This window comes from Lonchura striata, chromosome 2, assembly GCF_046129695.1.
Source record: "Lonchura striata isolate bLonStr1 chromosome 2, bLonStr1.mat, whole genome shotgun sequence".
Classification (NCBI taxonomy): domain Eukaryota; kingdom Metazoa; phylum Chordata; class Aves; order Passeriformes; family Estrildidae; genus Lonchura; species Lonchura striata.
The window spans coordinates 110,115,808-110,136,154 of NC_134604.1; the positions used below are offsets into that span (position 1 = coordinate 110,115,808).

General features: G+C 41.1%; 1 protein-coding gene across 1 annotated transcript in view; it reads left to right on the forward strand.

Annotated features, from left to right (window-relative positions):
- The window catches only part of LOC110474871 (uncharacterized), a 47,608-nt gene extending 31,076 nt beyond the window's left edge, over positions 1-16,532 (forward strand). Inside the window, exons 2-6 of the mRNA XM_077781679.1 lie at positions 7,102-7,183; positions 8,068-8,175; positions 8,835-8,906; positions 13,351-13,964; positions 16,523-16,532. Of these exons, the coding sequence (XP_077637805.1) occupies positions 7,102-7,183; positions 8,068-8,159 (174 nt within the window). The 3' untranslated portion in view covers positions 8,160-8,175; positions 8,835-8,906; positions 13,351-13,964; positions 16,523-16,532. The remainder of the gene's footprint in view (positions 1-7,101; positions 7,184-8,067; positions 8,176-8,834; positions 8,907-13,350; positions 13,965-16,522) is intronic.
- The last annotated feature ends 3,815 nt before the right edge of the window (positions 16,533-20,347 follow it).

Below are 20,347 nucleotides of genomic sequence, written 5' to 3' on the forward strand. Positions count from 1 at the left end.
AATGATCACGATTTATACAGACTCAGCTGTAAGAAATGCTTTCCTGAAGAGTGCAGTTAAGCAATTAACAACCCTCCCACACCCTGTTATAAAGTGTATGTGCATTTTGGAATTTAAAGGAGGGCTTGTTGCAGCAGAAGACATTTAGCTCAGAATTGGCAGTACTGACAATTAGAACCTTAAAATACTGTCAGTTTCTGCTGACAGAAAGCAAACCCTGATCCCCTGTGCTGTGGGTGTAAGGGAGTTGCTACCTGGCAGCTCCATCTCCCTTTTTCTAATCTGGGCACTGTTCTTGCTCTGACTAAGATGAGGACATCACAGCATACATTCTTCTCACACAGAAAGTGAATAGTTTTAGTGCTCTGATGTTAGTTTTAACTGTATTCCAGAAATAATAGCCATTATTGCGCAAAGTTTGTGTTGCAATAGCCCACAGAGACTTCTGCCCAGGCTGGTCACAGCTTCGTGCACTCTGTGCCCAGTGACCAGCAGCTCCTGCTTGAGAAAGGAACCAGCCAGGAGGAAGAAACCTGGAAAACTGTCACTGTGTCCTTGTGTCACTGGCCAGTCAAGCTGGAGGTCCACACTTAATTTTCGGAGGCCCTGGCTGGTGTGTCACTGTCACAGTCTTTTGGATTCAAAAGATTCAAAAGATGTCCTTTCCCTCCTCCTAGTGAGGTTCTGCACCTGACTTCTGTTGAGTTTTTTGTGTTTCTTGTCATGGAATAGTCACTGTCCTGTGTTGCAAATTCCTTTCACATCACCTAAATCATGCCATTTCTCAAGGCTTTCTCTGATCTCTGTTGTGATTATTCCTTCAAGTCACAAAGGGACATCCTCAATCCTCAGGTACAAGACTTTCAGGCCCAAAATGCAGGTGGCCTCCTAGGGGCAGTGAACATTGTTCCAGACTCCTGCCAGGGCTTTGATACCTTTCCTTAAAGACTGATTTCAAACCCTGCTTTGACTTTGAAAATGCTTTTAAGGAGCACGAATTATTGAATAAAATTTTAAATAAGGAAAACCTGATTATGTTCTATAAATATTAATCTCAGAGTGTAATTGCTTTACTACTGTATTATACTGCAATAAGCTTGCTGGTGTTGCAGCATTTTAAATAAGTGTTAGATGATTTAGTTTGTTCTTATGCTCTGCATGGAAACAATTTTCAGTCTGAAACAAGATTGCAATTTGCTGATTAGAGCAGTATCACCTCATCAAGTGATAGTGAGGAGGGTTTTTCCCCATTTTTTTCTTTTTATTTACTCTTACTAAATATTTCATTTTTGAACAACTTATGCCTTTTCTACTCCTGCTGTTTCATTGGAATGAATAAAATGTAAATGTTACTAATCCCATTCACTTGGAAGGTATCACATATCCAAGGCACATTATAAAATTTTGGTTTGGAAATGGGAACTCCAGAAATTATCTAGGGTGGCAGCAGACCCTCAGGATGTAATCTCAGTATGAATTTGGATGTGGTAATGTTTGATATTAGTTTTACTGATTGCTTATGGGGCTGGTGGGAAGATTTTGGAAAGGGGACCTGAGAGAAGTGATTTATACTTAGAACTATTTCTGCATCAGAATTGTCTGGAAGAGCATATTGGAACTTGTGTTTAGTAAAAATCAAGTATCATTCAATTGACAGAGGGCATTTGGCTCTTCTCTCCACTCATAGAGAAGGAGCTGTCTGTGAATTGTGAAGAGAAGGACAATTGAACTTAATGAATAAGGCCACAGCAGTTTTTCCTGGACTAAAACAATTTATTTTAAGCTGGTATTTGCTTCATTCAACTCAGATGGAGAAGTGGTGAAATCCATAATATGCCCAGAGATGTGTTCCCTATCACATCTCATTCAGTTTAACATCTTATTAGTTGCAGTCAAATATTTTCATCTCTCATGCCTGTGCTCTTAATGATCTATTCTTCACACATAGCTGGAGTGAGAAATGAACCCACACATACAATGAAAGTGAGTTTTTACTTTTAAGTAGCACACTTACAAACATTCATGCACCATTCTTTGCCCTGTGGCCCATGCTACTTTTCAGTCTCCACAGCCAAGACCTACTTGACAGCTGAAAACAGATTATTTGGAAAAGATAAGGGGAACTGGCCCTGTGGAGGTGACTCAAAATGAGTTGACTTCTGGCATAGTGAAACACCTGAGGCTTTTAATCTATCTTTTTAAATCTATCTTCTCTAATTTTCCTTTCCCATTTCTCTTGATATTTGCCATGCTATGGATGTCTTTTTTAATCATCAACTTGAAATTGCTCTCAGTACTGTAGAGCACCTCCCTCATACACTGTCATGTAGCTTTTACACTTCTTTAACAAGTGATGACTGCATGTCCACTTCCACATGGACAACCTCACTGGAGAAACTTCCCTTCAGGGTGGAGTTTGACTCAAATGTCAGGCCAAGCTCAGTCTAAACCAGTGGCAGGTAAATACCATAAAGTCGTGTGCGTAAGACTAAAAGTTATCACCCCCATGGTCAGATTTATTAGGTTCACATTTCTTGGGATAAAGTGTTGTGGCAGAATGAGCACCTGGCCTTGCTTAGCCTGGAGCCTTGCTGGGGAGAGTGGCTCAGTTTGTGGCCCAGACTGATGGAGAGGGATCAGCAAAGGCATTTGTGCAAAGAATCACAGAACCAAGAATTCACCAAGGTTGGGAAAAAACTCCAAGGTCATCAAGCCCAATCACTAGCCTGTCAGGTTCACCACTGAATCGTCTCCTTCGTTCTTTTTGAGCACTTCCAGGGACTGATTCCACCACTTCCCTGGGCAGCTTTTTCCAGTGCTTGACCACCCTCTCTGTGAAGAAAATTTTCCCAATATTCAATCTTAACCTGTCACAACCTGAGGCCATCTCTTCTTCTGTTTCTGGTTAGCTGGGAGAAGAGTCCAACCCCCAACCTGGCTACACCCTCCCTGTCAGGGAGCTGTGGAGAGCAATAATGTCACCCCTGAGCTTCCTTTTCTCCAGTACAAAAATACCTTATTTTTTCCTTATGCACTAGCTTCAATACACCCCTATTAATCTTGAAGCACTAGGCTGAGTGGAGAGCAGAACAGCAATCCACAGCAATCCTAATTGTGAATTAGCAAAATGCAGTGGTCTGGCTGTAGCAGTGCCAAACCCAGGGTAATTTCTCTGATGATACTTGCCTTTTAATTTTAATAGACAGTGGTTAATCAGGCAAATTATTTTAACAGTGGAAACATTAGAGAAAGAGAACTGAAAATATCATAGCTGTTACTTTCCACTGGCTTTCCAGCACATTGCTGTTAGAAATAGGTGGTTTTAAATCTGTGGTGGCAATCTGAAAGTGACACAAGAAGACAGATTGCTTCATCAGGGTCAGCTATGCTTTAAAAAAATCCTCATAGTCATTGTAAGAAGTGGGTACAAACACATATTTACATTACCAAACAGAGTAAATGAATGTTTGAAAGCACCTCTTTTGGCCTTTTGCTCAGGTATATCCAATTGTCAACTAGTGGATGAATATCCCTTTTTTTTTTCTTAAGAGCAGGTTGTCATTTTCTCTTGGAGTGAAAGATTTTCCCAAATTCAAGCACGTTTCCTTCCTGCAGTTAAAAGCTGACTGAACAGAACTGTATTTTTCAACTCATAAATCCTCTAAAAAGGAAATCTCATTAGTGTAATGAATACATTGAATGGTTGTTTGTTATAGACAATTAACCTCCATTAATTGGAGTGGTGTGATCACAGATGAGAGATTGTTTATTTGACAGAATGATTTTATTTTGTGGGGAGAAGAAGACATTTCAGATACCTTGCCAAAATAACTTCATTTTTTGGGTGATGGCACCATGTTACTGAGGGCAGTGCAAATCTGTCTGCAGAGCTGACACTGCACGAGCACATAGTGAAACAGCAGCTGAAATTCAGTGCTGATGGGTGGAAAGCAGGCCAAAAAGAGAGTTTTTTCAAGCTTTTTATGCACAACAACAAGGTCTGACCTAACTCTTTCTGCCTGGGAGGAGTTCAGTTTGCCCACTGGAGAGGTATTTTGGAAGGTTTGGGATACTGACACGTAGAAAAGGGGGGAGCAGGGAGATGTCTAATCCTACCATCCCCTGATATCCTTGGAAAAAAGTGTTACTGCTCTTTCTCCCTCTGTTTAATTTAGTGGCCTTCAGGGACAATTGCTCAGTCACTGAAAGATGAGATTTAGAGTCTGGAGCTCTGATATCACAATCTTTCCTGCTTTTGCAAGCAGCAGAGTAGGACATATATGCAGCAGAATGAGAAAGGCAATAATTAGTATATTTTATATTGATCTTGCATTTTCTTCTGCTGCTGGACCATTTTACTTTCAGCTTTATGATTTTTTTAGTAGGTCTAGATAGTTTCTTTTTCTGCTGTTAGTTTTTCCTTGTTTCTGAGGCAGAATTGATGCTGCTATTAAGGATCTCTGTTGTTTGTTCCCATCACAAATGTAAGGGAGGCATTATTATCTTTATAAAACTTGCATTAGCATTTACTGTTGTGGTTAATTCTTAGGCATTCTGTATCACTGTTGCTGCCTATTGTGAAGCTGAGAAAATGTTAATGGAAAATAGTCCAATTCTAAAGTGCTGCAATCAATATGCAATCCTTCTTACATGTTAACCTTTACCATATGGATTTAATATCACATCTGATTTACACCTAATAACACAAGAGCCTGCCTCTAGATTTTTTTTTTTTTTAAGCTGGAGCATTTTCTGCTTTGGGTATTACTGTGTGCTACACTTTGCTTGAGGAGAAATCCTATATCCTTACCCAGCTCCCCTTACCCAAATTCAGCAAAAAACTTCCTAACTTCTTTTATCTGACAGCCTTGGATGAAGCTGAATATTTTCTTCCAACTCTGTTTGCAGGTCTGATTCCTTAAACCTGGCAAAGAACAGACCATGTAAGGAGCATATCCCATGGCACCTTCCTTGGTACAGCTAAATAATGGAATATGTTTGCAACCAGTACATCATATTTGAGACCCTGGGGCTTTTTTGGCAGATATTTTGTGGTTTTTCTCTTCAGTGCTTTAATTTGTCTCTTTAAGTTAGAATACTTCAAATCTTGACTGCATTAAAAAGATATGGATTGACTTTCTTCTGTTTTATTAATAAACATTTAACTCCACGTCATTCATTCACCTTCTTCAGTTGCTTTCAGAATGGCATTTATTTGTGATTTTCTCCTCAGCAGGCCTTACACCCTCTACAGAGGCAAACAACAAGAACTTGCTTAATTCCTCACATACTCATCTATTCTCCTTTCTTCCAGCTTCCTCTGAGCTCAGTATCACACCTGACCACTCACACTGCTAGGAGTCAAAAAAACACAACAAAGGCTTGGAAAGTACCAATTATTTTAGTTGTGCTACTGAATAATAGATTGGAGAGCAAAAATATCTAGAGTGCATCAAAGGCCCAGTGAAGGTCTGTGTTATTTTAGGGATAAATATGTGCAGCCTAAGTAATGTATAACTACTGCATTTAAAGATCTGTGGTACAAAGAGAACACATGGTGCTTCCAGTGACAGGAGCTTGAGAGTACCCTTGGCAGAGGAATAAAGTGCAATAACTACAAAGCTCATGGATATTTTCATGATGGAAGTTGATAATCGGTCAGAGAAGCACTAAAAAATGGGTGAGAGACAGGAAAAATGTAGATGGAGAGAAGCTGCAGGATTGGGGTGCTGGACAGGGAAGTACCTTTGCTGTACAGTGCAGGATCCCACATTCCATGGACTCTGTCCCCAGCAGGGACACCTGGGGGAAGGTCTTGTGCTGAGCTGGGCAGCAGGACAAGGAGAAGGTGCATTGTCCCTGCATGAGAGGGGTTAGAAACTGGCTTGGGTCTTCCCACTGCGTGAGCTGCTGATTGCTTCCCCAGGGGTGCCCAATCCCAGCAGTGCCCTGGGGAGAGGGGGCTGTGGGGCAGGAATCTTTGGGAAGATGGATGTGGCTCTGCTGGGCGGTCCAGGATTCACAGCAGCAGCACCTGCTGAGGCTGCAGCTGCCTGCTGGTGGTGTCTTTAAGGAGTTTTTAATTCCTCACTGAAAAGGCAGTACCTAGAGAGGCTGCAGGTTTGGATCAGTCCCTGCTTGACAACCAGGAGTGGCTCATCCAAGACCAGTGGCTCATCCAAAGCAAGTGATTATCCAAGACCACTAAATCCTCTTACAGACTTATCTCAAGTGTGTGTAATATTGCTGTGACCTTGGGGTGTCTGATGCCAAGAATGGGCTCAGCATGAGAATAGAAATAAGTCTGAGGTGGTCCCTTGTGTCTCTTGTTCCCCAAAAAGTTCTCAGACAGGCAGTGAGCACCAAGCTGCACTCTGAGACCAGAGGGGTTGGTGTTACATGAGGCATAGTCACATTATTCGAGGCACAGTCATACTATTTAAGCAGGTGTTAGTGGAGCCTGAGATCCTGATTATACCATTTCAGTGATGAATTAATTCTTTATGGCCAGAGGTGAACATGAAAAGAGCCTCCAGGAGGCCAGAGAAGCCCTGTGCAGGAGCTGTTTCGGAGTGATAAACAGCTGCACGCTGTGCTGGCGTTAATGCAGCTGCCCAGAGAGCCTCTCCCAGGGTAACCTATGGATTTCATAGCCCAGCACTCCATTACTTAGTCACAGGTTTATAGTCCCCCCCGCCCTTCCTTTCCCCCCAAGCATCTGGCTGCTGTACATGAAGCTCACGGTGGCAATTACAAAACGTCTTCTGAGAAGCCATCTCCACCCCTGTGGCACCATGGGGGTGCAGCTGCCAGCACCTGGCATGGTGTGTGTTGGATGGGCATCTGCTGGCTCAGGAGCACCTGCTGAGCATCCAGGGCCCACCCCAAACTCTGGTTCAAGTTGTACCAGAGCTGGGACAAGTTTCTGCACCATGGTGCAGGATGTGGCCCATGGGAAGGGACCATTTTTTCTGGCAGCAGTGACAGAGGTCTCTGTTACACCACATAGCTGGCTTTGGTCCTCCTTAGTGTTCAGGTCAGAACAGAAAGAGATCAGTTAATATATTTTGTGCCTGATGCACCATTCTCTCCCCTGTGCAGGTTTTTTGTTCCTCATTGGAGCAATGGTCCCATGTCACTATAGGACATGAGAAAGCACAACACGAGCCACTGCGATGGCAAGGTAAAAAAGAAGAAAGTTTATTTTTCTGACTCCAACTTTTATACTTTTCTAAAGGTGACAGTGGATTGGAGAGTGAATGGGCCACCTCTCCAAAGACATTGGACAAACCACCAGTACACCAACTTCCTCCACCCCCATGAAGGAGTGCAAAACAATATGTTGTTTATAGAAAATGTGTGGGAAAGTTTTCTAACAGAATGTAAACTCAGAAGACTTTAGAAAATCTTAAGAATCAGGGTGACAGTGGCAATTTGCTCCTTGCAGGGACTGTGCCTGGGGCTGCCTCTGGGCTGGGGTGGGATGGCAGAGTGTGCTGTGCAGGGCTGTCTCTGACATGATTCTGTGCATGCATTCCAAGATTTTCATTCTTGCTGTGAGGTACATCTTGAGCTGGATGCTTCACTGACTGCAGGAGCTGGGATCCTCTTTGGAGCCCTGAGAGAGGAAAGGCAGCTCCTTTGGACCAGGCTGGAGTCTCTGTGGCTACTGATGTTTCCAGATGTGTCCAGAGGAGCCAAAGCACTGCTGCTGCTGTGAGAGAGTCACTGAGAAAAGTGCTCTTTGGTGGATAAATGTGTTCCACATGCAGCAGGGGGGTTTGGAGGGCAGCTGGCACCTCTGATAAGAGCCAGAAGCAAGCAGACAGCAGGGATAGAGCCCAGCCATGCTCGTGTGCCCCACAGGAGGTCACGCACATTATGCTTTCTGCCCGGAGAGATTTCTCTGCGCGTTTCAAAGGCAGCCTGAAGAAAACGTATGGTTCAGCAGGCAAGATGTGAAGCTAAAAATGCAGAGAATAAAAACTGCACAGTCACTGGCAGAGGTCAGCATTCACTACCTGTTATCATGTTGTGCTTTCTAATGCGTCTCTGTTATTTCCGCAGCGTGTGCCGTGCTGGAGTGCAGAGATCTGGGTTGTGGCAGCTCCTTTCCTTGCCGTGTTGATGGAGGGTTCAAGGGCCTGACATGCAGCTGATCCCTGGGCCCTCAGTGTGAGTGTGGAGCCTTTAAGTGCAGCTACCTCACAGTATTTTATTTTACCTTGCAAGTGCTTCAGCTGGGACATGTTATCCTGCAAAGCTCTTTGTTGTTTTAGCACTTCTGCTTTATCTGCACTTGTGTTCTTGTTGAATATATTTGTGGTGTCTAGGTGTTACTGCTGGCATCTTTGTGGTTTTTTGAAGCTGAAGAATAGCACTTGAACCTGTAGATATAGTCCATTTTCTCCCATCTATTTGTAATGATTTGTTTTTAAAGATATCACACTTGTCTTAAAGATTATTGCAGACCTGTTCTGATGCTCTGTACAAAATTGGTGTAGAATATTCTTCTATGGCTCTGTGAGTACTTCATATTACTTGAAAAAGATCATGTTCTATTTAAGTGAATTTGATTTTTTGTTGCCCATTACCTTCCCAAGTATTTTCATATCATTGTTTTACTTACAGAATAGTTAAAATAATATTAAATTTTTTTTTTCTAGTCGAGGCACGTTTACATGTCTTAGTAGGAATTCAATGGCAAGAGCTGAGTAAAATCTAGAGTCATTGTTTAGCAGCTTTAATGATACTCTGAAAAGAACTACAGAGATAGAAAGCTCTCTGCACCTGTCAAAACCTCTGTTGTAGTCATCACCTTATTTATTTTACAGCATTATTCAAATCCTTTGAATTCAAGTCTTCTGCACAGGAGAGCTGTATCTCATCTGCCATGAGCTGAGTAGGTGAGATATACTCATTTTCCTCTGAGAAGGTGTTTTTAGAAGGAGAAATAATTGGTGGAGGAAGAGAATAATTTCCTAAGTTTTGATGCTTTTGTTGCATGACTGTCATCTTTCAAATTCAAGAGTTCCATCTAGAGGAATCCTATTTCACAAGCTTGGTTTTGCTAGCCTCTTAAAGTGTGTCATGTTCTGTGGCTGAAAATAGATGAATTTAGTCCCCTTTCCCAGTCTTCTGTGTTGAATACCTGTGAATTTTGTTATTTCTTCCTAGCAGTTTTTGAAATAATACTTTAACATCAATATTTTCTGCTTATATTTAAAATATCATTTCCATGTTTCTGTTTATTGAGGTGCTGAAGAGATAGAGAAATTTTGTTCATGTCTGACTGTCACTTACGAATTTGTAGCCCAGGAAGTTACAAGCATCAGATTTTCCCATCAAGAGATATAAAATATATACTTGAGCAAAATAAATTTAGAGTAACTGAGCAGACTCTGGCAACACTGAAACTATCTAATAATATAGAAACTGAATGCAGACAGACCCACTCAGAACTAATACTTCTGCAAATAGATATAAATCTTTGTTCAGTTTGTTTTAGGAGTCACTGTTTCCAAGTATTTTTTTTCTTAACCTGTAGAGAAATCGGAAAAAAGTCCATCTGAAATGCCAACAGAAACAATTTGCTATTATCCTTTTGGGTTAGGAGCTAAATTCCTGTTGTTTTTTTATCTAATGAACCTTTTGAGACCCTCCTGTGGCTCAGATACTCCGGTTTATCTTTTTTAATATTGTTTGTCAAACAGATATTAAATACCTTGGTAATGTTTAATAATGAAGTCTCATATCTAAAACTATACTGGAATGATCTTTGTATAGACATATGTGGAATTTGTCTATGACAGAAGCCAGTCAGAAAGAAAAGTTTTGGCTTTTAAAATCATGTTAGCAAAAGTGTGGCATGGCGCAATGGGTGGGAATGGGCTGAAGAAATCCTCCTGCTTGTGCTGTGCAATTTCAACTTTGTTGCTGCAGCTTAACTTGATTAAAGCAAAGCAAAATAAATCAAAACGAAACCACTGGGACCTTCCCCATGGCTCTACTTTCCTGAGCAAAATGAAGCATACCCTGCAGATCCGTACCTGTGCTGAGAGTGCAGCAGCAGCCCTGGGCTGCAGGAGCTCTGCTGGGGTGGCTGAGTTAGCAGAGCTTTGCTCTGATCACTCTTTGAAGGAAACCCTTTGAAGAAAACCCCTTTAAAAGCAGTGACACAGCTTAGCCTGACCATGCCTGGATGGCTCAGTGAAAGGAGACCAAGAGCACTCTGCAGCTGAGTTCTGTGCAAGGGCCTGAATTTATAAAATGCTAAGAACGAGTCCCTGAGCAGCAAAGCTGTGTTGGAAATGCCTGGCTGGAACAGCCCAAAACGGATCTTGCAAGGCAATGTCCTAGGAGTTAACTGGGATGAATGGTCAGGAGTGATCAGTGGGCTCCATCTTTTAAAAGCAAACATTTTCCTGTGCTGACATGGTTCACGTAAAAAACATAAATACATTTGAACAGATAAGCCACACAAACTCAACTGAGCACAGCAGGTAATATGCATTTCTTCACTTAGTTATGTTTTCTTTTTTTTTTCCTTTCAAGCTCAAAGTAGCATTAATTAATTTTTTACCTAGTTACATGATTTTACCCAATTAATTAGAAACCAGATCTTATTTCTGATTTTCAACCTAAGGCTTATTTCAATTTTGATTATATACTGACAAAAAAAAAAAAAAAAATAGAGCTTCTTTACAGTTGTCTTTAGGTTTTTTTTCCACCAACATTTTCTGAAAGTTTTAGGTGTCATTATGAAGACAAATTAAAGTAAATTCCATCACCTCAGGCTTAAATTTGTTTGTACCTTTAATGAAGTCACATCGTGGTATGCAATCACAAGTTCTTTTATCTAATGTGACACCTGCCACCTTTTTCTGCCAGTGCTGACTGTAGTTTTCTATAACTTTCTCCCTCTTCATTTCATAACTAGCTTTGCAATTGGGTAATTTTAGAAATTCAGCAGATGCAAAAATGTAAGTTTTCATTATTTTTATTACCTGTTACACTGCACTTATGGGATGATAACCACATGGATGTTTCTGAACAATTGCAGTCTATGGTGAGACGTTTGCTTAGAAGGTATTTCAAGTTCTGCTTAAAAATGGGAATGATTTTGAAAAGTTGCCTAAGGACTGCTGAAGCCTTCTGCTCCTCAGTGTCCAGAACTGGGGTGGTGAAATTATTGTTCACTGCCTGCAGAAGAACAAATTAATAGACATGTCCAATACTATTCAGAAATAAGTTGCTCACTGAAGAATGTCTATTTATTTGTGCATCTACTTGTTTATTCACTAAGCTTAATTTCATCTCACAAGTAATAATGTTTGCAGAGTGTAATTTCAGGAAAGACTGTGATCCATAAAAAAGTTCCCAAACAAGATAACAGTAAAGAAGATTTAATTGTAACAATTTATTGTTCTTCAAAATAATGAGGCTGTTTAATAAAGATGAAAAAAAGTATTAGAAATCCCAGAAGCAAGCAGTGCAAAGTCTGCAATGTCCTTAGATTTGCCCCATGTCCATCATCTATCAACTGAAGTTCCTAATTGGCTGTCACAGGAAATGTCACTCCAGAGTGTGCCTTTGTTTTTGCAAAGGCATTTTCACCCAAACCTGCTGTCTATTGAACTTTAAGTTGTGGTCTAAACTGAGAGCTCCAACCTGGAGAAGGATTTAAATATACTTTAACAATTAAATTAGACACAGTAAAGTATTCCCTTAGTTGGGGCCCAGGAACTGATCTTTGAATCTCCAGTGCCTGGTGGCTCATCCTATAGAAGCCAAATTTTTTAAGGCAGTAAACAACTGCTTGGTGCAAAGTGCAAACTTCCCTTGTCTGAACTGCAGAGAAACCTCAGGAAGGTGGATTGATGCTTCCATAAATAGAGAGTGGAAAATGGATTTTTTTTTCCAGTGGGAAGTGTGTAATTTAATCAAGGTGGAAACATTGCATAGAAATGTGCTGTTTTCAGGATAATTTTTTTTTTTTAGAAAACAAAATCAGCAATTCAAGTATTTTCACTGCTGAGTCTTAGAGTCTCAATGTTTTAAGGGGAAGTTTTATACATGAACATTCATACAGGATCAGGCTATAGTTGGCATTTGAAAGAGGATGAATGAATTAGTGGGTGCTACCAAGTATAATTTGTAAAGAATTCCCTTCCTGAGAAAGCAGCAGAATTTAAATGACTGTTTGAGTGTCTCCATTGCCAACATCTGCCAGGAATATTCATAAAAAGAGATAGGATAGAAGTGAATTTCAGGATGATCTTTGGAGGCTGAGGCCTTCACTTTCCATTAAATAGATACAAGGGCAGAGCTAGGCGACTTTTATGGAAATTTCATTGATATAATCCCCCAGACATATATAATATATAATGTATCTCCAGCAGTCAAAGTAGGATAGAATTAGAAAGAGGACAGGTGATGTACTTTTACCCTTTTACTTAACTTCTCATGCAGTTATACTGGGTAAGATCACTTTTATACCTATTTCTCCCCCAGGTTCTTGGCAAAAAATATTCCATATCTTCATTGTCAGCATGACCAGGGAGAAATCTTCTGTTCAATTTTGCCTATTTTGAATTATGAATGCACAATTTTTTTAGTATGGAAAGTCATAAATTGCTTATTCTGTGTTCTGAAAGAGCAGCTCCTCCTAAAACCTGCAACTTCCAAATATTTTTCCTCTGATTGGGATCTAACCACAGAGCAGTTCAGAGAGGAATGTGTTGAAGCATTCTAATGAAATGAACTTTAAAACCAAAATTGTTCTGAAAATTTAAATAAGAGATAGCTCCTGGGACTGTATTATTATTTACTTATAGGTCAGATGACTCTTCATTTTTGCATTAGCATGGTGTGGCTAAACTTAACTGCAAAAGCAAAACGTTGATGAGTCAGGTAGCTCAAACAAGAGGCAGCATGCAGGATGCTTCAAATATTGCCAAACATCTTCTGTAAGATCCATCTAATTAGAAGTTAGTTCCCTATTTAGCAGCAGACAACAGATGTCTCCAGAAGTGAAGTAGGCTTTTTTTCACCATTTTTATCTGCACAGGCTGGATCAGGATTCTAACCATGTAAATGTGTTTTCTGTAGCAGTAGTGAAGTTATACATAAATATGTTTTATATACTTAGGCAAGTTTCCCTTCTTTTAATCAAACTGATTATGAACTCCTACTTCTTTTCTTACCATTTGTCACTTCAAAATTAAAAATATAGTAACAGTAGTAGTATCAGTAAGAATAAAGAGCTTCATGTTAATGATCCATACAGACTTTATAATGTGGACAGAAATCCAACCACTTTCATTTTTTCTGCATTTGGCTTTGTTTCAGCTTCAGAAATTAGCTGTGGGATTACAGATAAACATACACCATCCAGAAAGTTGCATTCCACCAAGTGAACCTCGCCTCCAATGACCCTGATGTTGTACAGCAGCATCCTTCAGAAGGAAACACTTCCAGAGCAGGAGGGTGATGCAGAACAGCTGGGAGCTCTGTGACACTCTCCAGGGAAGATCTCCATCTCCATCTCCATCATCTCCATCTCCATCTCCATCTCCATCATCTCCATCTCCATCTCCATCTCCATCTCCATCTCATCTCCATCTCCATCTCCATCTCCATCATCTCCATCTCATGCCTGAAGCCACAGAGTGGTGCTTGCCTGCTGCCAGTGGAGGGAGTGGGGACCCTGTCTGGTATGTTCAATAGTGCAGCCAGCTGCAACATCCCAGTGACATCCCTGGTCACTCCTTGCCAGTTTTCAAAGGTGGGCATTTCAATGTAGAACAGTTCCTCAACCATTCCAAAAGAATCTCAGGACATGTTGGTACAGATCTTTAGCTTCTTGCCCTTGTGTTTGTACAAATATCTCATTGCAGGTCCCCCACTGCAACTGAAATAGTAGAAGCTGATCTTTCCCCTGTTATCAGTGCAAGATTTAAAGGGTAACACGCTGCTTTATTTCTCTCCCAAAATATGTGGAAATTTTTTTTCTTTCTGGTAATCATTTCTACTTTTGAGTCATCTTCTCTGAAGCATTAAAAAAAATAATCCCAAGGATATTAAAAGCTAACAACAGTGAGAAGGTGCAGAATATTGCTAAAGCTTTAAATGCTCAAGATCAGGTCCTTGTGGCATTAACTAATGAATCCCCACAGCACCTCCAGCACTGCAGTTTGCACTAAGCATTTTGTTGTCTAGACCCCATCATAATTCATAAAAATCAACAGACAGATATTCAAAGTAACTGCACCTGTGTCATGTACAGGAGCAGCCAGCTGGTGACTGGGCATCAGGATGAAAGCTTAGGAAGCAGGAATCTGATTTCAGGTCCGTGTGGGAATTGTTATGGCTTTTCTGTTTCCTAATGTCTGAAGTGCTTTCTGATTATGCATGAACATGTCAGAGCAGAATGTGGACATGCACCAGCCCCCTCTAGCATTTCTGTTCTTTGTAAAAAAACCCAGGGCTGGCAGGCTGAGCAGAGTGGTGTTGGGCTGTAGATCAGCAGAGACAGAGGATAACAGGGCTCGTATCCTGGCTGTTAAATCAGTAACACTTGTCTAGTAAGCCTTGATAAGGCTAGTTACTGTAGGGCAAGTCCTTTTTCCACTGCTTTCTTTCCCCTTTTTAATCACCTCATATTTTTTATTGTAGCCTCTGGAGGACAGGGAGAACAAATGTTGCTTAACAGTGTGGACAGGAGTTTAGCATGACTAGTTGTTGCAAAGCCTGGAGTGACTTGGTAGAACTTCCCAAGAGACAATCACTACCACTTAAGGCAAGGCAGCACTGTTCTGTATCCTCTATAAATCCTACTCTGCCACACTTCTTAGATATTTTAAATATACCTTAGAGATGCTCACAGAGTGTATTAGCACTGTGCTTTCTTTGTATACATCAATATGTGAGGAAGTTCCTGAGTTACCGTGGAGCTGAACTGCACAGATCTTGGGAGACAGTGAAAACCAATAAAGCAGAATGAGAGAAAAACTCCCTGGGAACTGGATTTCCAAATAGCAAATAACTGAATGCTGCATCAAATAAACTTTTACCCCTTTCTTAAAAGACACCAGACGTAGAAGAACTTTGCCAGTCAGATGCCTTTGTCAGACACATCCCTGATATAAAGCTTAGGTGTTTTTTTCCAGAGAAAATACAGCCTAGGATTTCCCCTGAGGTGAATTTCTGATGCCTTTGTGTCTCTGTTGGACTCTGCTAGAAACTCATTACTTGGACACATGCAATTTCTTCCTCCTTGAATCCTGGCAAGCCCTTCCCCCAGCGCTCCCCATCAGGAGCACTTTGCTTTCCAAACAAAGTTTGGGCACCCACACTCCTCTCGGGAAGCTGCAAGTGCAGCAGAAAGGGAAGAGTGTTCCCTCCTGAGCAATCCAGGGAATGCAAGCAGCTTTAGGAGAGGCTGGGATTAGTTTTGCTAAGTGTGGATGCTTTCATGTGAGCAAGAGGTCCAAGTCTGGAGAGAAGCACCTGCATTTAAGCTTCTATTTTTGCCCGAGATGAACAGTGGCAGAGACCCCCATTGCTGTATTGATCACCTTGCCATTGATTACCAGACCTTCAGATCCCACTTCTGCTCTCCCCCAGCAGCCCCTGGACCACCTGTCTGGTTGCACTGAGCATTTTATCCTGGATCTTCACATGGCCATGGACTTGTTCCTTGAGTGACAGAATCCTCTCTTGCCACCATCACCTCTTCTCATTAAACCATTTAATTCTGCTCCCTCAATTCTGAATCTGGGGAGGGAAGATAAAACTTGAAGGATGGGAGCAGGGACTCAAAGATCCCTGGAGAGAAGAACGTTTCATTCTCTCTTCACAGAAGTAAAATGTAGAAAAGATGTTATTCTTCTGTTTCTTCTGGGCATTTAATATATGACTGGGTGGATTAATTTGTTTTCCATCCCAAGCAGCTTTGTTATCCAATTTAGCATAAATTCCTGTGTGTATTGGGAGAAAACAGCTATACTCCAATGGATTTTGTCAAAGTGCCTCAGAAAACCTACAAATAAATTCCACAGAAATGTCAAAAAATTTTAACAAGGCTAGAAATGACTTAATAATCATAAGTAAATATTGTGAATGCTTGTCAGTCATGTATTGCCAGAGAATTAACTAGCGAATCAGATTTTAACTACATTTTTTTCTTATGAACAATAGAAAAATCTGAAATATTGAAATATTCCTACCCCAGAAGAGCTGACACCAAGCTTCTGGTTAAATTACTGTGTTGGACTTGATTATATACAAGGAGCAACCAAAACTTCACAAGAAAACTGTATCAAAACCTTGAAAATCAATTGATTCTAGCTTGGTATGCTTTGTTGTTCTGGCAATCACGGGGACTATTTGAAAATGGAACATATATATATATATATATGTGTATATATATATATATATATATATATATATATGTGTGTGTGTGTGTGTGTGTGTGTGTGTGTGTATAATTTTTTTTTTTTTTTGGTTTTAACCAGAACAGAACAAAAAGGAAACTATTTGGAAGATAACGTGCACTTCAATGAAGGCTTTATTTTCAGGGGCCTGCATGAGAAATCTGCTCCCAGGAAGTTGGATGTCTCAGCCAGAAAAGGGAACAAACACTCAGGTAAAAGCTACTGGCGTTTTGTGACTTCTCATGCACTGGCTCATCTTAAAAACCCATGGATGCTGTTTAGCTTTCTTGGGAAGCATCTAACCCTCATTATTCTGAAAAGTGATTCTTCTAGGCTCCCTGAACCCAGTGGACTGGAGGGTTGTGTCAGGGCAGTGGGGAAGTTCTCCTTGCTGCTGATCCATCTTTGGCAGCTGGCAGGACCCTGCCATGAGGAAGAGGAGGAGGAGGAAAAGGAGGGAGGAACACGATGCCATTTCTGAACTTCATAAAGCTTCCCTGTAATCCATCATGAAAATTGGTGGATCATAAGGGATATCAGTTAATTTAGCTGAGACTTCAGCTGAGTTTGTTTTTCCTAGAGAAGAATTTTCACAGCATCCATTAGGGATTTTTAAATTATTTTCAGTGAAGGAGATCACGGAGGTTCCCGTTCCCTTCTCAAGAGCCAGCAAAACAAACAAACAGCAAAATTCACTTTGCCTCAAACAATTTGCGAACTATAAACAAGTGCAGAAATCAGCAAACAGATTCAGCAAACAGGCTGGGGAAGCATAAAGTAACAGCCAGACAGTTATGGCCAGCATGAGATTATTATGATCAACAATCTAAATTATTATTGTACATCCCTAAGTAGCCTATTCTGGCAGCCCTATTAATGTATGTAACACACTGTACCTTCTGCTGCTCCATATCTTCATAATTGGCTGCCAGTAATTTCCGTTTTCACTACAGTATTTGGTGCATTTTTGATTGTTTCTTCTGCTGAATGCAGGCAGCAGATAAAATTTACATTCGCAGCACTTGCAGTTGCCTAGCTTCTGCAAAATTTTTAAATTCCAGCAGTTGAAAAATAATCTTGATTTAAGTTTAAAATAAGTAAGATACAATTAAAATAATTTAATTGACCATCAAAAAGCTTAACTTCAAAGGAATTAAAACCCTCTCTAAGATATATTGGCACCTCACAGTCCATTTGCTACAATTTGAGCACTTTTATCAACGGAGAATCTTACCAAAGGCTTCATGGACATAAGAGATGATTAAAAATAGAAGATCAAAGCATGCAAACAAATCCTGTTAATATACTCTAACAAACAGGGATTGTTTTATAACTAAGTATGAAGCCAACTCAAACAAATATTTGGAAACACTGAAGACAGATCCCATTGTAGCTTTTGGCAGGATGTGCTTTATATATAAAGACATTTTTGTCCTGTTGCCACTGCTCTGACCAGAAGCCACATGTGTAGACCATCATTGCACCTCCCTTCTCTCCCACCAGCATTTTCCTTTCTCAATACTCTGCTTCAAGACAATTAGGAGCTAAATTCAATAAAGAAGCAGTGAGCTTCTTTGAAAATATTGCATTAAATCTCTCAGCTCAGCATCAATACATGGAGTGCCTGCTGGGAAGAGGGACAACTTGATCATCTCCATATTCCACAGTGGAGTAGCAGTCATGTGGGGAGTTTAACAAAGTTCCTCATGCCTTCCAGAAAAGTTTTAATAAGTAGAATTTGCACTATGGGGTTTTGTAAATCCTTTTCCCACTAATGGTACTACTATTAAACAAACATTTTGAGTTAGCATGTGAAGGCTGTGACTAATTTGCCTTTGCCCCTGGTTAAGCAATACAAACTGCTTCCCTGGACTCAAAATAATAGACTGAAATATTCCCATTTCCTGCAGATGAGTGAAAATAAACAGATCCAATCTGAGTTGAAAGAATGTAAGTAGAACAGGCCTTCATTTGTGGGGGAAAATAAACTTTGCTGATCCCTAGGCCTGGAACTATAAACAGCATCCTTTTTCTCCCAGGGCAGTGTATAATGTGAGTGCATGGTTTGAACATCCTCAAAATAAACAGCTAATCACCCTTTCTGGCCTAATTAGGCTATGTTCTGGCTGCTGGCTCTAGGTCTCATGCAAAGTGGCACTGAGGGAAGCCCTGCTCCTCTCCCAAGAAAGAGAGCCTGTCCAGCTCTCTCTTTGTTAGCTAACATTGCTAACATTGCTCCTTAGGATATCCAGCTCTGGGATCTTCCTTGAAAGCTTGGCAGATACAAGGGCAAGAATATTCCTGTCCCTTTCCACCGAGAGCAAGGGAAACCTTTTCTTCCTCTTTCTGCTCATTGCACAGTTGCGATGGGAGGATGAGAAAATAATACATTTTTGTTCTTTTAAAATTTTTTCATTTCTGGATTTGGAATGTCTGCCTGTTCAGTGTGTATCAGCAAGATGTAAGAGGCTGGATTTTTTGCATGGACATTTAATTCACTCTTTGCAAAAAGGTGATTTGTCCTCAGTGCAGCTGTGACCATTCACTGCAAAGATCAACTAAACAATCTGTAAGGATTGCACAGGATCCACTTTTATAGTTATTGCAGTATTGCAGACAAGGGACTGGAGCACAGATGGGTTGTGTGACCTGCCCAAGCTGACACTTTGCAAGGAAAGACCCAAGAGCTCAGAAGTTGCTGACTGAAGCTCCCAGGCTGGATCCTGCACTGCTGAGTCCTTCCTGGGCTGCTGCGAGTGCTGGTGCCCTTCAGCTGCTGCCTGTGACCAGTAGCAAACAAATAATACTGGGAGAAATCAGTAGCAAAGGCCAAGGGGACCTTTAGGCTCTGGTTTATCAAGGTCTTCTGGGCTGCAGCATAAGGCCTATAAGAGGAGAAGGATCTGACCAGATTCAAAGCATTTTCATATTTGCACTTTTCTAGATTTCTCTGAATGTATGCTTAGATCTCGAAATACGTTCCCATTTTTCATTGCTCTTTTAAAATCATTGTTCTTCAGTATCAAAACCAGACCGTCCCACCTTTAATCCCTCTTTCAAAGTTTCTTTTCATCTTCAGAACAGCTAAAGGTATTCTGAGGAGTGTTTAAACTGTAATTCTTGAGGTGCTAATTTCCTCTCTTCTCCTTTCTGGTGAGACTTGCAGAGCTGCTGAGGATGCCAGTCCATCTCTCCAGGGGTGGGTACCAGTCTGGCCATGGCCAATTTCCTTCCTTGCCCCGCTTCAATGTCCAATGAGTGCAGGAGGCAGTTCCTGCATCCCATGGTGGTTCTAAAGGCACAGACCCATTTTCAGTGCTCTTTCTCCAAACTGAGAAGTGCTTAGCACAAACTGCTCTTTTCAGCCTCTCTGATCTATATCCTCTCACAGTTTTTCTTGCCTGTGACTTCCTTTTAGGAAGTGCAAACCAAGGAAGAGAAAAACAGCTGAGCAACAGTATTTCTGAGCCACAGGCACTGAATTCTCTAGGATTGCCAAGTGAGACATTGATGCTGCCCTGGCTGCTGCCCCCAGGCAGCCAAACCTTCACTTCCCCCCTCCCAAAATGCATTTCCCCACTTTCACCAAGGATCTGTTTCTGCACCTGTCAGAATCTGTGGTATTGATGATCCTGAGATTGTAGAAAGTCTCTGTCTTTCTGCCCCACTGCCAAAGAAGAAGCCATAATTGGTCTGTGCTGGTTTCCAGGTTGTTTATTCTGTTTATCTCTCACATGTTCTGCTGCCCTGCCCAGCTCTGTCCTGCAGGGCAGCATGTGGGGCTCTGCCCTCAGTGGGATGTGACAAACATTAAATACCAGAAACTCCCTGGGCTGGATTTACAATAACGTGCCAATATCTGTCACCTACGTTGGACAGTGTGTCCCCAGCCTAAACCAACAGAAAAATGC